This window comes from Dipodomys ordii, unplaced genomic scaffold (genome assembly GCF_000151885.1).
Source record: "Dipodomys ordii isolate 6190 unplaced genomic scaffold, Dord_2.0 Scaffold72, whole genome shotgun sequence".
Taxonomy (NCBI): Eukaryota; Metazoa; Chordata; class Mammalia; order Rodentia; family Heteromyidae; genus Dipodomys; species Dipodomys ordii.
In genome coordinates, this window is record NW_012267288.1 from 6,433,091 (window position 1) to 6,451,164 (window position 18,074).

At 35.3% G+C, this 18,074-nt stretch overlaps 1 protein-coding gene across 1 annotated transcript in view; it reads left to right on the plus strand.

The window, feature by feature from the left end:
- Agmo (alkylglycerol monooxygenase) overlaps positions 1-7,311 on the plus strand; it is a 323,268-nt gene extending 315,957 nt beyond the window's left edge. Inside the window, exon 13 of the mRNA XM_013024069.1 lies at positions 7,045-7,311. Within this exon, the coding sequence (XP_012879523.1) occupies positions 7,045-7,119 (75 nt within the window). The 3' untranslated portion in view covers positions 7,120-7,311. The remainder of the gene's footprint in view (positions 1-7,044) is intronic.
- Positions 7,312-18,074: the final 10,763 nt, after the last annotated feature.

Below are 18,074 nucleotides of genomic sequence, written 5' to 3' on the forward strand. Positions count from 1 at the left end.
AATGGGTCAGTGTAATTCTTTCTGATGGAAGCATAGAATTCCATTATATATATATATATATATATATATATATATATGATATATATGTGATATATATATATATGTGTGAGATATATATATATATATATATATATATATATATATATATATATATACATCACATTTACTTAACCTGTTCATCTACTGAAGGACATCTGGGTTGATTTCATATCTTAGCTATGGTGAATAATGCTGCAACAAACATAGTTGTGCTGGTAGCTTTAGTATGACCTTGTTTGTGATCATATATCCAGTGCTGTTTGTACTTACTTTTTCTCCTGATGTAATAGGAAATACAGACATTTTGCAGGAATTCATTTTTTATTTCATGAGTTATCTGTAAGAACACACAATTTCCCTCTCTGCAAAAAAATCAAAATATTTTGTTGAAAAGCAAAATTAGTGAATAGTTGGTTTCATTTTCTTCCAAAAAATGTAACAAAAATTTAGTACAGGTTTAATCTGTTTTTACTAAAGCAGTTTTTGGTATTGTGCTTATTATGGATATATAAAAACCAGTGATTAACTGATACTTTATGAAGCTGATCTATGACAAAGAAATACTTTTTAGGGGAAAATGTAATCTTCCACTTAAGTGCATCATGTGATCTGTTAGGGATAAAAAGAAAGGTATTGATATGCCTAGGAAGATTAGGAAATCAGTATAAAAATGAAAATTTATCTAAGAACTTATATGATTGAATAAATAGCGTGTGTGGTGTGTGTGTGTGTGTGTGTGTGTGTGTGTGTGTGTGTGTGTGGTGTGTGTGTGGTGTGTGGTGTGTGTGTGTGTGCGCTTGTTCTGGGATGTGAACTAGGGGGCCTGTCTCTGAGCAGTTTTTGGTCAAGACTAGAGTTCTACCTCTTGAGCAACACCTCCATTTCCTTCTTGTTTTCTTTTGTTTCGGTTTTTGTTGTTGTTGTTGTTTTGTCGGTTGTAGAGCTTGAATTCTGGACCTGGGCACTGTCCCTCAGCTCTTCAGCTCGAGTCTAGCGCTCTACCACTTGAGCTAAGGCCCACTTCGGTTTTCTGAGTGGTTTATTGGAGATAAGAGCTTATGGTCTTTCCTGCCTGCGCTGTCTTTGAACCGCGATCCTCAGATCTCAGCCTCCTGAGTAGCTAGTATTACAGGCATGAAGCACCGGGGTCCAGCCCTCCACTTCCTTCTATTGGTGGTTAATGTGGAGATAAAAGTCTCATGGACTTTCCTGACTGTGCTTGTTTCAATCTTCTGAAATCTCAGCCTCTTCAGTACCCATTATTATAGGTATGAGCAACTGGCACAAGATAATATCATGTTTTAGTAAAGTGACTGGTTCTCTGATCTTCCTAAAAATGCTATTTCTATAACATATTTAAAATTATTCCAGTTCTCTTAGCGAGGTATAATAGATGATAATTCTCACCAAATAAGGAACTCAATTATTTTATCATGTGCATCCAACATTTTAGCAATTCTGGCATAGAGGCATAATTATTTTTCTGCTACCAATGGGCTAAAATTAGATATGGAGCCCTGTGAATATTTTCTGTATCAATATTTGTGACAGTAAATAGACACGAGATTGAAAATCATTTTTACTATTTCAGAGATTTTATTTCTTTTGTGATTAATTGTTTAGGTACTTAAACCTTGTGTTCTTAAATCTTGTACTGTAAAGGTAAATGAGATGAAAAGTCTTATTTTGCCCTTCGTCTAGGCTCTAAGCTGTTGCTAGCTAGTTGTACCTGCAAACTGTCCACTGTCCAAGGTGATATTTGTATTTCTTTGTCAGTGTATTCACAGTAGTAAAAACTCTTTCTATAGATAGATAGATAGATAGATGATAGATATAGATAGATAGGTAGATAATGAGATAAATCTACCAGAATGGATTATTAAAGGATTTATATTTGAGAAACATCACATGCATATAAGCAAATACCTCTTCCAATACCATTCTCTTTCCTTTATGTTTAGGTACCTAATTTTCTGCTATTTACTAAACTTTTGAATGAGGCCTCTGAAACAGACCTAACCTGGTGGAACCACAGAATAACACAATAGTTCCCACAGGTGTCTTACTATGGCTTAACTGCTCAGATTAGCCACTTGCCAATTGATGAGCCTTTTGGAAAGAGGTGGAGAAAACAAAGAGAGCATCTGTACAGGCCAAAGTTCAGGCATCAGAGTTGAAGTCCCCAGGAAGTTAAGAAAACAGCCTGAAAACAACGACCACTAATGATGTGTTAGCACAGGGAGGGCTTGACACTAAGAATGAACTTCCTCTGTTTCATACTTTACATCCAGCTGTTAAAACCATGGGACTTGCCCAGAAGTAGGATAACATAAATGTGCGTTGACTTTCTACATACCCACAAACATATCTATAAATTAGAGAATAATATTACAAAACCAAAACCAAACAATGCTACAATTCCCATTTATTCTGTTTCTAAGCCTTAACCAGAAATTCTCCTGTGTTCATTTCATTTGACTAAGAAATATGTGAAAGAACAGTTATTTAAAGTGATATATTTAATATAAATAACTGTGGAAACCAAAGGAATAACTTAATACAAATCAAGAGAGGATTAAACAAAATAAACATTTAAATAGAATTGTGTCAATAATCAAGTGATTATGTTGAACCCATGCTAAAATTAAAATTATATATCTAATTTATATTTACATTTATTATGTATATCATATCAATATAAATATATTGAAAAGTATAAAAGCAAATGAGTTTTCTTCTACTTAAATATTTCTAATAGGTCAAGGCCATGAATATTATTAAAAGGACGTATCCATTTTATTTAATTTCTATGATGTTGTGCCAATCTGGATTTCATTATACATAAAAACTCCAATCAAAGTACTTTTACAATCAAAGTATTGATTGTAAAAGGACAAATACCAGTTACTGAGAACTGGCAGTTTTTGACTCAAAATAACAACCTGGCAAAACCAGGTGATTAGTAATAAAAAGAAATGAATTCATTGTGTATTCTCTGAACTAACTTCCCAGATCGGGCTGTTAGATTTTCTGGGGGACAATATAAACATAAACTAACATTTAACTCTAATGTCTTATAGATTTTTTCAGTTCTTTTATGAACCACATAAATTCTGAGTTTCCAGAAGGTCATGAACTCCAAAGATCATCATGAGTATCAAATAGGCAAACCTATTGAAGGTACCTGAGAGAAATGGATCACCTAAGCAATGGTGCCAGGGTACCTTTAGTGAGATCTGGCTCTGACCCAAAGATTTCAGCAGTTATATAGCTATCTATCTATGTATCTATTTATCTAGATCCATATAGATAAATCTATGAAATAGATATGTCTATCTCTACCTAGATAGATAGGTGTAACTAGATAAGTAGGTAGGTAGGTAGATAGATAGATAGATAGTTAGATGAATAGATACTAGGTAGATAGATCTATCTGTGAGGAAGTCCAGGACATAGGGCCCCTAAACAAATGAGTAAATCAGATAAAACTACACTCCAGCACTTTGGAGACATAAAGGCATTTTAGTAAAGCAAAGATATTCATACTTTGGCTAGGGATAAAGGTTACAGGAAATGGAATTGTTATTAGTTTCAAAGGCAGAAAGATGTCATTGTAAAATGGAGGACTCAAATGGTTTTTCTTTCTTGCTATTGTTTCAAACACATTTGTTTAATGTTTTTTATTGTGAAAATACAGTACAAAGGGGTTACAATTACATGGGAAAGGTAATGAGTACATTTCTTATCAAGCATTGTTGCCTCCTTTGTTTCCCATTCCCATCCCTTCCCATCATCTCCTCCCCCCCATCATCCCCGTGTCAAAGTTGTAAAGTTCATTTTTCAGCACACTGATTTGTACATCTCATTGTTGCAATGGGTCCACCTGTATCCCTATTTAAACAATTAGTTTTTTCCCTTCCCCTCCCCAAATTATACCAACATTAAATACAGTGAAAACAGGGGTTATACTGTGGGGGAAGGCCATACCAAGCAACAAAACAATCACCTTATAAATATGTTAGAAATAATCGCAAGAAAGAAAAAAAAACATTTGAATCCTTATCTTGGGGTTCATTTCGCCTAACATCAACTTCTCTGACCATTATTGCTTGTCTCAGACATATACTAGTTATTGCAAATAAGGGAAACCATGGGACCTATGCTTCTTTGGGCCAGGCTTACTTCACTTAAATTATTTTTTGTAAGATGATTTCTTTGTTGCTTTGTATGTCCCTCCCCATGGTAAAACCCCTGCTTTCACTGTATTTGATGTTGGTATAATTTGGGTAGGAGAAGGGAAAAAACAAATTGTTTAAATAGGGATACAGATGGACTCATTGCAACTATGAGATGTACAAGTCGTTATGTCGAAAAAAGAACTTTACAACTTTGGTGAGGGGGGGAATGGGAAGGGGAAACAAAAGAGGAGGCAACAATGCTTGATAAGAAATGTACTCATTACTTTGCTCATGTAATTGTAACCCCTCTGTACGGTATTTTCACATAAAAAAAGCATAAACCAGAACTGTTATCTTTTTCACTCATCACCGAATTGATGCAAGGCCTCATGCTTTCTAGGCAGAACTTGATTGCTTGATCCATACCCCTAGCCATTTTTGTTTTCATTATTAATTGAATAGTATAATCAACACAGTTTTGACCCAGTCTACCTTGCCCATGATCAACCTTTTTTTTTTTTTTTACGAATCACAGGCATGTACCACAATAACCAACATTTTATTGGTTGAGATACCTCCCAAACTTTTATACGTTTGCCCAAGCTGAGTTCAAATAATGATTCTTCCAATCTCTGGCTCCTAAGCTACAATTACAAGTATGAGTCATTACTTCCCACTTATAATACTAGTAGAAATTCAGATAAATGTATGAATAGCTGAAAGGGATTAGCCATACTTTGAAGAGTATGGAAGAAGGAATTATTGCAAACATAAAAATTTACAGGTATTCTTTGAGGATTCACCCTCGCTTTCCCCCAGGAAGATTATCTTCATGACCAAAGAGTACCAAATTCAGAAGCAATAAAAATTTCATTGCCAAATACATTTCAGATTCTATTACCTTGCACAACATGAGGTACTTATTAGATGCTTAATGAATATTCTGAACTATTCACTGGTACTTGTCATCTTTGTCACACTTGAAAAGCTATCTCCTCTGTTCTCCTGTCAACATAAACCCATCTTCAGAGACAAAAGTAACTCATTACATAAGTCTAAGAACTTTCACTCCTCCGATCTTGGTATTATTTTACCTGGCACCACTGTGAGAAATCCCATGAGATGAAAACCAGCCTTTAAATATATTGCATTTGACTTCTGAGGCAATTCCAAAATGTTAATATTATTTTTGACTTCTGCTTCATAAAACTGCTGATTTCATTTTGATTTTTTTTCATTTTGTGGGTGTTATAGGCTGAAAGGAATGTATGGATTTGAAAGCAAAAACCTATCTCACTGGTACTTGGAAGGATAATGATCCTTTGTAAAAATCAGATAGTTCATATGAAACTAGACAACCCATTGTTAAATCTATCATAAATCTAAACATGAGTATTTGCAGAGGTTTTTGATGTCATTGCAGATGTTGCATTTCACCAGTTTTGTTTGGGTTTTGTTTTCTGATGTTGTTACTTATTTTTATTCAGGCACTAAGTGTGAATTAATGGCTGGTCTCTGGTAGTATCCTTGCCTTCACTGTAGTTCTTTTTCCCTGAGCATTCTCAAACCTCTGGCATGACACATTTCTGAGTTGATCTTCCTTTCTGTCCATTAATGGATATCCCAGTACTAGTGATATTTTTTCCTATGGAGAAGCAATTGGTCATCTTTTGATAGTTGACTTAGGAAACTCCTGATGATACAAAGCCTATGACTAGTGCATTGTCACAAGCATTATGAGCTTATGGTTTATAGATTAGGCATAATGAGCAAAATTCTACCATAATTATTTATTAAAGATAACTGTAGTTCTTCTGGCTTGCTTGGATCACTAGAAATTAAGAGCATTGTGTGCCTGCCTGGCCTGGTGGTGAACACATGTAATTCCAGCACAAAGAAGGCAGACCCTGCAAAATCCAGAGTCGGAGGCCAGCCTAGGTTTCATATTGAATATAAGCCAGTCTTAGCTACATAGTGAAACCTCTTTCTCAAATAACAAAAAGCAAGAGTGAAGTGTGCCTACACTTGGGTGATTTGTGTGTCTGAAATAAAGGGTATACACTAAATACATGATTCAGGCTACTTGTTACCATCTAGTTATGGTGTCAATTTTTTTTTGGTTGGTCATGGGGCTTTAACTCTGGGCCTGGAGTGCTGTCCCTCAAATCTTCAGCTCAAGGCTAATGCTCTACCACTTTTCTGGTAGTTTATTGGAGATAAGAGTCTCATGGACTTTCCTGCCTAGGCTGGCTTTGAACCATGATCCTCAGATCTCAGCCTCTTGAATAGCTAGGATTATAGGCGTGAGCCACCGGCACCCAGTGATGGTTACCTTGCAGTTACCTTTTGCAACCCAGTAAGATCAAAAGACAGAGAAGGTATGGAAACTGCAATGTTTGGAATTCAGTTGTTGGATGAAAGTTATACCAGGCCAGATCATATTGCCTCAGAGAGGAATCATTCTTTAACAATGTTTTTATTCTTCTGGTCAAAAGGCTTCTTAAGTTCTGTAAGTGATGACATCATTTAATATAGAATATACAGAAGGCAAGATCTCAAAATATTAGGAAAAACTTCACTTTCATTCTATATCTAATTTAGGCAATCCCACACTTTGAAATAATCCAGTTATATGAGTATGAGAATTAAAAAAAAACACAAACAAAACTCTTGTCTGTGTATATATTTTAAATTAAACTGGCTATATTCTGTCAATGAACAATTTTTACATTTAGCTTAAATAACTTAACTGTTTAACCCAGGAACTTATATTTAACTCAGTTGTACAAAAGTATTGATTTTTTTTCTCTTTATTTTATTCCTTTAGATATTTTTCTCCATCTGCATTGCATTCTGGGGCATAAGAAGCATGACACAACTTGCCTCCTGCCTTTGGAGATAACTTTGGTAGACACAAATCTTGTTTTAATCAGTTGTCTACAACTTCAACACACTATTGCTATGTATGGGAATGTGATAATCTCTGGAATGCTTATGGGAGCCGAGTTTTTAATCAACAATGAATGAACTTATTAAATCTTGCTTGTTTTCATATGTATTATTTTTCCATTAAAATTAAATTACTTCAAATACATGGATGCTATGTTCACTGATATCATTTATCATAAGTTTCAGAAGGGAGAGGAACATAATGGAAAAATGGGTCCAAGGAAAGAGGGCCAGATGAATGAAGAGGAGAAGTAGAGGTGAGTGCAGTCAAAAATTCACTGTTAAAAATAGACCTGAAGAACAATGGAATAGATTAGATGACACAGGAATAAAATCATATACATAGTTATCTGATATTTGATAAGGGAGCCTAAGATATATAGTGGGAAAAAATAGCTCCTTCAACAATTGGTGTTGGGAAAACTGGATCAATATGCCAAAGACTAAAAGTGGATCCAATTTGCCACCATCCATGTCACCATGGATCAAAGACCTCAATGTCAGATCTGAAACTTTGAAACAAGTGCAAGAGAGAGTAGGAGAAGCAGAATTTATAGATCTAGGTAGAAATTTCTTGAATAGAGTCCCAGGGGCACAGCAGATAGGAGAGAGATTTGACAAGTGGGACTACATCAAAAGAAAAAGTTGCTGCACAGCTAAGAAAACAGATACTAAACTAGAAAGACAGCCAACAAAGTGTGAAAAGATCTTTATCAGCATCATATCAAAAGCCTAATATTCAATATATACAAAGAACTCAAGAAACTAATCCTTCCCAACCTAATAAACCAATCACTAAATCGTCAAGGGAGCTAAGCAGAGACCTCTCAGAAGAAGAGATAAAAATGCCAAAAAAAACATATAAGGAAATGTTCATCATTCCTGATAATAAAGGAAATGCAAATCAAAACAACTCTGAGATTCTATCTCACCCCAGTGAGACTGGCCAACATTGTGAATTTGAACAACAAATGTTGGTGGAGATATGGAAACAAACGAACCCTATAGCACTGTTGGTGGGTTTGTAAACTAATACAACCACTCTGGACAGCAGTCTGGAGGCTTCTCAAAAAAACTAAACAAAGACCTTTCCTAGAATCCAGCCATACGACTTCTGGGCATCTACTCTGATCATCATAAGCCAGGATATGATAGAGACAGCTGCATGTTCATTGCCACACTATTCACAATAGTAAAGACACAGAAACAGCTCAGATGCTCCACAATAGATGAGTGGATCCAAAAATGAGGTACCTATAGACAGTGGAATTTTATACAGTCATTTGAAAGAATAAAATGATTTTATTTGCAGAGAAATAGATGGAACTAGAACAAATCATATTAAGTGAGATAAGTCAAGCTTAGAGAGACAAATGACATATATTTTCTCTGATATGCAGAAATAAGAGCTAAAATGCATTGGCATGTAATAAATTATACACCATTCTAGATATAGACAATGAAATATTCTTAGGAAACACAAGGTGTAACGCCTAAGTGCCTCTTCATATTTATATAAAATAATATACATATTGAATTTAACTCCAAGATACGGAAACAAGGAACTTAAAAAAAGATTTTGTTTTTAATGATTTTGGTCTTTACTTTGTATATGGTATATTCATGATGTATATATCTTTGCGGGTGGATACAGAACTCGAAGGAAAAGGGTGAAAAAAATACAGCAGTGGGAGCTCACTGGACATTGATGAAAGTGAACTATACGACTTGTGGATGGAAATGGGAGGGAAGGACTGAGCACTAGGGAACAGAAGACTATATGAAAGGAAATTGCTCATTACCTGACTCAAGGAATAGTAATCCCTTCATACATAACCTGTATAATAACAATAAAGTCAATTAATTTTAAAAATTAGGTGTATATCCTACAACATTAAGAAAAGTAAGGGAAGAGTTAAGTTGGGAGGGATGGGTGAGAATGTTGAAAGGGGTGACATTTATTAAGATTCATTGTACTTATAAATTACTTTGTTAAATGGCAACTTCTTTGTACAATTACTTAAAGATAATCTGAAAAAAAGCAAAAAAGAATAAACACTGTATTTAATTTTATTTTTCAACTTTTCCTACTTTGCTAAAATTATACTTAAATACAAATTTGTCATAACAATATGTCATAAGAGTCACCTCCTGGATTTGCCTTTTCCAACCATATAATATTAGGTGCCATATGACAAAAGTGACAATGAATGATACGTAACAGAATTACTTTAACAGGTTAATTTATAACATACATGCTTAATATAGCCTTTCAATTTATTTTAGCCATTTTAGGAGCATCAAGTAATTCTATGCTATTTAAAATTGTTACTGTGATATTAATATATTTCTCTAAATAAAACTGTCCAAGACCTCCTCTGTATATTGGTTTAGGGGGATTGTAAAAATGTACCACATGGAAGAAACTGACAATGTAAAACTCAGAAAGAAGTGGAGAGGAAAAATTCTTCCCTTCCTCCAGTATTTCTTACATTTGAGTAATAATTTTAGAAGTACAAATTACAAGTATTAAGCAAAATGATGCAATCCTTCACTAAATTTAATTAGCCAGGCCCTGATGGATCAGACTTTTAATCCTGGCTATTCAGAGGACTTAGATTGAGGATCACAGTTTGAAACCAGCCCAGGCAGTAAAGTCTATGGGAACCTTGTCTCCAATTAACCACTACAGAGCTAGAGCACTAGTTCCAGTGGTAGAGTGTCTGTGTTGGGCAAAATAGCTACAGAACAGTACCTGGGCCCTGAGTTCAAGCCCCAGATTGGCACACACATGAAAAAAATCCAACTTCAGGTGTTTAGGAAGGGATATTTTTGCAGGACTGAAGCATATTTATTTTTCAAACTGAAACAGCAGCAGCAGATTAAATTCTGCATGATGGAAAAATTATCAAATTATATCTCAAGCGTCAGAAGTGGGTTTGGCTTTACTTCATTCATATTTTTATACTTCATAATTAAACACAGCATTAGAGCAAATACTGAGGCTCATAATAAATATTGTATTTGACTTTGGTCCCTTACTACCAATACTACTGGACTCTGCATGTATGATGCATATTACTTCAGAGAGCCCTCTGCTGGCTTGAATTCGCTAAATTCTAAAGATCCAAATTATATATCCTAAAGATGTTTCAGCCCTTGAGTTACAACATTCAATTACAACAGAGGAAGAGAGTTTTAATAAATCAAATAGATTTTTAATATGCCAGAGTAATTTAATGGTATGTAATGGTTTCCCTGGGAATGATACATAAAGAAAAATGTATGCTTGGAGAAATTATATTGTCCTAAAATGAGCTTAAGAAGGGAAATAAGAAAAGATAAAAGATAAATTACATGGAAGTTCAGTTTTCATTGAGTAAACTCAAAATAACACATCTCATTTCTCTTTTAGCTTTCTTTCCTATGTAAATAGCTTTCTGCTTGAAATACAGATATTTTCAAGTTACAGATTCACAGTTTGAACAGGGGAAGATGGACATGCTGTCCTGAGTAGATTGCTTCAGACTTTGTGCATGAACAGAGCAATTTTATCTTCACCTTCCACCTTGCTAATTTTCCAGTCCAGTTTTCTCTTGCTTACCACTAATACATGATGACAGATCACATAATCATTAGCAATGTTACAAATTGATCTTGAGTGATACCATGTAATTTATTCTTGCTCTTGAACTGGAAAGACATTAATTCTCTTTCCTTCTTTCTGTCAAGGACAAAATACTAAAAACAACCCTCATCAACTATCCAGCATTTCTAATGGAAAGTAACAAACTGCCTCTGTAAATAATTGTGAAGATAGGCAGTTTTGCTCCTCTACCATAAGGACAAGAAAGAGCATTTATTTATTCAATAGTTCCCTTTCAGTATTATTTCATTTGGCTTCTAAAATCCTGTGGGTTAATCACTGTAAAACTGTATAGTCAGTGCTTAGGAAATGTTTTATGCTAAGTATACAATTAAAGCCCTTGGGGGATGCTGTTTTAAAATGTTGATTCACTTCAGAGGATTCGTTCAAATTGATGGAAACTTATTTTGCAACCTAGAGGACATTGATTATCTGTACATGCAAAAACAGCTGATGGAAGCTCCTGGTGAGTGGTTTGATGGACATTTACTGCAGCAATATTTTTCAATTTGTGAATGAATGCCACTGAATCACCTGCTACTTCCAAGACCCCATTAACTGAGCTTGATCTCAGAGAAGGATCTCATCATCTGCTTCATCACGCATTTGCTCAGGATATTATTCCCAGCTTAAAACACAAGAAGCCCTATAGTTGAGCAAAGTGAAACATGTTTATCTCCTAATATTTAGCAAGATATCTTACCACCTGCAAGCCTATCTGTGGATCCAAAGTTACCATTTAAGCCTGTGACTGCTGTTGTTTCCTTCTCTATTTATTTGGATTAGCAATTTTACTGAATACTTTCAACAATGTAATTGTTGACACTTTAAAGCTTTTTGAAATAACCTTTCCCAAATGGAAGACTTAATTGATAATACATCAGTCAAATAACTGAGTTTTCTTAAGATGTTTTGCTTGGTTGCAAAAAGTGGAGGCAGCGATTGTATTTAGACTCTCCTTCCAATGTAGCCACTTGCTGAATGAACACAGAACATGGCTGCGAAGTCATTAGGAACAGTCTCAAGGCTCAATCTGGTGGTTGGTTGTTTTGGGACCTTCATAGAAAAAAATCACCGCAGGTTCCTTGTTTTTCTCACTTTCTTGTAAGCAGTTCATTCATGTTGCGTCTATATTTTAAAGTAATAAAACCACATTTATAATAGGGTCAGATTTGTGTATTTCAATAATATAACTGCCAGTTAAGTTTCTTTTCACAGTTGTTCATTAGAATCATGTCAATAGGGACAATCATAGGAAGAAGATAAGGGAACGGAGAAATTGCAATGCAAATATTAAAATTTGCTTCATTGACTTCAGAATCCATAATAAATTACAAAATCTAATTCCTTTCCAGGCAAAATTTCCTGTCTAATAGCTACTGTCCTTTGCTTTATGTACTTTATTCTTTTATTTCCCTTTCTTTCACTTCCCCCTTCTTTCTACTATAATTTTAAAAGAAGTTTTATGTCAACTGTGTTCTACATTTTCTTGTGTGCTTATTCTGGGAAATACCTTTGGATTCACTAGTTGACAAAATACTTCTTTGGCTTTCTTTACTTTTCCTGAAAGTACAAATCTCAGGCAGTTCCTTAATGAACATTTCTTCTGATACATATAGAAACCAACAGCTATTACTTCCAAATACAATACTTGCAAATCTTGAGTTCTTGGATCATAGAAATAACCCAGGAAATTTACATATGAATGTGAGTGGCCCCACATAAGATTGAGAGAATGTGGAACTTTCACATTTTATTTTAAAACATGAATGGTAAATAGCATTTACTTAAGGAACAAGTATAATTGTATGCTACAAAAATTTCAAGAAATCTTCTTTCTGTTGCAACCCTTCATATCAGAATATATGTTAAGATCAAGTATAAAAAATATCCTTATTTGAGTATCTTGATTATTAACGTTTACTGTCACAATTATGCATCTCCATTAGACTTTGGATTGATAGAGAAGGAGGAAAATGTGACTGTGGCTTGTAGGAGAAAATTTGTTATCCTTAAATATTTCTTGGATGACTTAAATCAATCCAGCCATGACTGCAACCAAGTTGTTTCCTTGCAACTCTTTAATGGAATAGAGACTTCGCAATTTTTATAAAATGAGATTACATTTTCCTAAGTCATCTGGAAAGAAAAAAAAAGGCTAAAATATACCAAAAATCTGTTAGCATCTTCTCTTCTTTCAGAGTTCTTAGAGCTTCCTATCTATTCATCTTGTTAACAAGAACTAACACAAGAATTTCTCACAGTGCCGGGTGCCAGTGGCTCATGCTTGTAATACTAGCTACTCGGGAGACTGAGATCTGAGGATCACGGTTCAAAGCCAGCCCAGGTAAGAAACTCCGTGAGATTCTTATCTCCAATAAAACAGTAGAAAACTGGAAGTGGCACTATGGCTCAAGTGGTAGTGCTCGTCTTGAGCTGAAGAGCGCAAGGACATGGCCCAAGCCCAGAGTTCAAGCCCCATGACCAACAACAACAAAAAAAAAGAATTGCTCACAGTGGATTATGTTACCCTGGAATTAGTGGATCAGCTTCTTAAAGACATTGAGTGCAGCCTCACTATCAGTTTCTCTAGAGTTGCTCTTGTTACTAAATCCTTGAGAATTCAGATGAGATTGGGTATGTTCAGAGTGGTGGCTTTCTTCCCTTTCTTTGTCTACTTTGCTGTCTGTATCAATTTAATTTTCTGCTTTAATGAAATGAAGACATATCTTTTCAGATCCTATTTAGTACATACATGTCTCAACAAATTTGAGATCACTTAGTAGTTTATCAAACCAAACACTTACAAGCCATAGGCATACTAATATTTAAAATTCAAGTTTTTATATTCAAAAGGGAAGAGGTAATATTGACAAATAACTAATTTTTTTAATGGGAGATATATCCTCACAACAATATCCTCACAACAGTTGTTCTCAACCCCGTAACCAGAGCAATCTATTCTTCAAATATATAAAATGTGGAGGGCAATATTTTCATTATACTTAATATATTAGGATGTTTTGAATGAATGAATGAATAATAGAAAAACTGATTCATGCACAAAAGATGCTTCCAAAACATAAATTATAAACAAGATTCATCAGACAAAGAAAGTCCTTGAGAATTCATTATTCATGGAAATATTCTTTCTAGTACCTTGACACCTTTGTTCTTTGATGTCCTGTTCTTGATGTAGCAGTCCATTCATATCAACAGCAACAACCCTGCCATGGTTGCAAATTCTACGCCCTTACCACTTCAGCCTCTTCCTGAGCTTATTATTGTCTAGATTCCAATATTTCTACATTGATATATTCTTACAATGTTTTTATTGCCTCCCACAGCCTCATGCACTTACATACGGTACATTACATTGCATTTCAAGGTAAATACTTATACCTACTCTTTAATTTTTTTTTCTTTTTCGTGGTTTATTGGAGATGAGTCTCATGGACTTTCCTGCCTGGCCTGGCTTTGAACCGCGATCCTCAGATCTCAGACTCCTGAGTAGCTAGGATTATACGAGTGAGCCACCAGCTCTAGGATCTTTTGATCTTATTAATTCACAGTGCCAGTCAAATCCAGTTCCCTGTCTTCTATGTATAGCCATTCATATAGCTGAATGTGATGTGAGGGAAACACAAAACCATGGAACCTGTCTAATGATATTCCTCAAATGAGCTCTCCATGCTGCCCAGAATCATTGCAAACTTTCCTCCCCTGATTTATTCTCCACATTCTTGGATAACTGGTATAAAACCCTCAGACTTTCAACATATTTTTGGTCTCAGTTGATGATCTTATTCTTATTTTACTTAATGTGAAGAAAATAAAAATAATCAAAGAGAAAATTACCTACTGGAAGGAAGTTAGGCTGCCTCCACTAGGGACCTGCACCAACATGGGGAAAGAGTCACCAAGTTTCATATGTCCTTGATGGAGGTAATGGGGATGACTCAGTTAGATGCAAATGGAAACAGGGAGACCAATTAGAGTGATTGAAGTACATGTCCAGAGCTCAACCAATCAGATAAGGAGCTGACATTCTCCCCCATTGCAATTTTACCATACACACACACACACACACATACACAGAGAGAGAGAGAGAGAGAGAGAGAGAGAGAGAGACGAACTTCCCTAAAGATTGTTCTCTCTTTACTTCTCTCTTTTTGTGTGTCTGTTTATTTTCTATTTCCCTAAGAGTCCATGAAAGCCAGAATTTTTTGTTTCCTTATATTGACTGCTTTTCTCTTAGTTCCTATTTAATGGCTGACACATAGGTGGTGCTTAGTAAATGTTAATGGATTATTAAGTTATCCAAGACCATGTATTCAAGACCCTAGGAAAAACAGAAATTATGTCTGTCTCATATTTGGCTACCCCTCAACATTTTAGTTGCCCACTGGTCCTAAATATAAGGGGAAACTTTAAAAAATCTTATTCTAAGATTCTTATCTGCTTCTTCAGAAGTCAATGAAGAGTTGAGAGTTTAAAAGAGGGGATGAAAAACAGATACCACATTTTCTTGATTCATTCATCTGCTGAGGGACATCTGAGTTGATTCCATATCTTAGTTATGGTAAATAATGCTGCAATAAACATAGTTGTGCTGGTAGCTTTAATATGGTCTTGTTTGTGATCATTCAGGTAAATGCCCAAAAGTGGGATTGCTAGGTCATAGGAGAGCTCTATGTGGAGTCTTTTGAGGAACCTCCATCAGAAAGAATGACATTGCTCCATTTGTTAGGAAATGGAAAGACTTGGAAAAAATTATATTAAGTGAAGTAAGCCAGGACCAAAGAAACATAGGTCCCATGGTTTCCCTTATTTGCAATAACTAGTATATGTCTGAGACAAGCAGAAACGGTCAGAGAAGTTGATGTTAGGTGAAATGAACCCCAAGATAAGGATTCAATTTTTTTTTCTTTCTTGCAATTATTTCTAACATATTTATAAGGTGATTGTTTTGTTGCTTTGTATGTCGCTTCCTCATGGTTATGACCTGTTTTCACTGTATTTGATGTTGGGGAGGGGAAGGGAAAAAACTAATTGTTTAAATAGGGATACAGGTGGACCCTTTGCAACAATGAGATGTACAAAATGCTATGTTGAAAAATGAGCTTTACAACTTTGGCTGGGGGGTCGGGGAGTGTAGTTGTGGAAATGGGAGGGCAGGGATGGTAGGGGAAAAACAAAGGAGAAGGCAACAATGCTTGATAAGAAATGTACTCATTACCTTGCTCATGTAATTGTAACCCCTCTGTATGATATTTTCACCAAAACTTATTTAAAAAGTAAAAGAATAAAATTTCTTCAGAATGCTGTGATATGAAGAACCACTTAAGAAAAAAAATGGCTCTTTCCCCTTCACATTGCAAGAGAAAGCTTACTCTTCATTCTCTGAAGTTCAAATCTTGTCTCATTCACTTCCTATTCCCTGTGACTACATTTGGAAAGTAACCTCTCCCACAATATATCTCACTGGAAGTTTCTTCCAGCACTACAAGGGAGGAGAGATTGTGAGAGCCAGAATAAAACCGAGGAGAAAGAGTTTAGAAATCAGCTCTTAACAGAGAAGGAGTTAGGCTAATTTCTGGGAGGGGGTAGGGCCTTCTCAAAGAAAAGCATTATTCATAGTCAGCAATTTACCTGGTAGGTCCTAATATGTCATTAGCTTTAAATTTCACAATGGCTAAGGTGGAGATATATGGAGATAGGAAATCAAAAGTAGCCATGAAAACTGGCTATTTCCTCCTTCCCATCCCTGCCACTGGGGCTAGAATTCAATCATCGTGCTCTCCTGTGCTTTTGGCTTTCTTGTTCAAAACTGATGCTCTAAAACTTGCACCATGTTGCCAGTCCAGCATTTGGCTGATTAATTAAGTATGGAGTCCTATAGACTTTTCTGCCCAGCTTGGCTTTGAACTGTGATCCATCAGTCTGAGTAGCTAGGATTATAGGTATAAAACACCTGCTGAACAAGCCCTTTTGTAAGTCTTATTCCTTCTGCTTTTACCTGGCCCTCAGGAAAGGTGGAAGATGTGTGGCAGAGTAAAGTGAATTAAGAACAATTTCTACACACAAATAATCTCTATTATTGCAGCAATGTTCCTCCTTTTCCTCCTGCTATTCTTCCTTCTTCTGGTTTTCTCCTCCTCCTCCTCCTCTTTTTTTCTTTCTTATACTATTCATTGCACTATATTGCACTTATACTATTCTACCAACATGTTGGCGAATTGGCACATGGTAGGTAGCTTCAGGGAAAACAGAAACTCTTATAAGAGTTTGATTTTCAAACATATACATCAGCATATTAGTTTCTGAGCTGATAATACTTTAATGACTGAGGTGGGTTTTTTTTATCAAAGAGTAATTACATAAAATAAAAACGCTAACCCACATGTACCATTCAAAGAAAAAGGAAATAGACCACAAGAGATGTAAGGAGGATGGAGAAAATTTGAAATTTGCTTTCTTTTGTTGGGTCTTGTCTTTTTATCTCCCATAGAAGAATCTCTTGATTTGCAGTTTCCCAAAGATACGTTACATTTTCTTTAAGTAGTTGTACAAAGGAGTTGTCATTTAAAAAATAGTTTCTGAATATAACGCATCTTGATCAATGTCACTCCTTTCAACATTCTCACTCATTCGTACCAACCCACCTTTCTCTCACTCTTAATTATGTTAGATACACATTAAATTTTGACTGCCTTCTTCTTCTCTTCTTCTCCCCTTGTCTACTCATCTCCCCTTGACCCCACTCAAGCTCTTTCAAGTACCTGTTACAAGTGTCTATTTTGTTGAACTCTGCCTTTGTCTTTCTAAAGAGTTACACTATTTGACTTCTCCCTTGAATCTACCTTATGTCAGCTAATACATTTGTATACACTTGCATGCCACCCCAAAAATTTACTTCTATCTTATAAACTAATTCTAACATCCACATATGAGAGTAAAATGTATGAGAATTGCTTGACAATGATAGGATATAATCTTTAAGCTACATGTAGTATAAATGATGAGGGATACTTTTTCAATTCAGTGTAGGGTATTTGATCACTCATTTAAAAAAACAATAACATTTAAACCCAAATTTATAAATTTTCTAATATGATGCTGCAATAAACATAGTCGTGTTGGTAGCTTGCAGCATTATTTACCATAGCTAAGATACGGACCCAACCAAGATAACCCTCAGTAGATGAATGGATCAAGAAAATGTGGTATATATACACAATGGAATTCTCTCCATCAGAAAC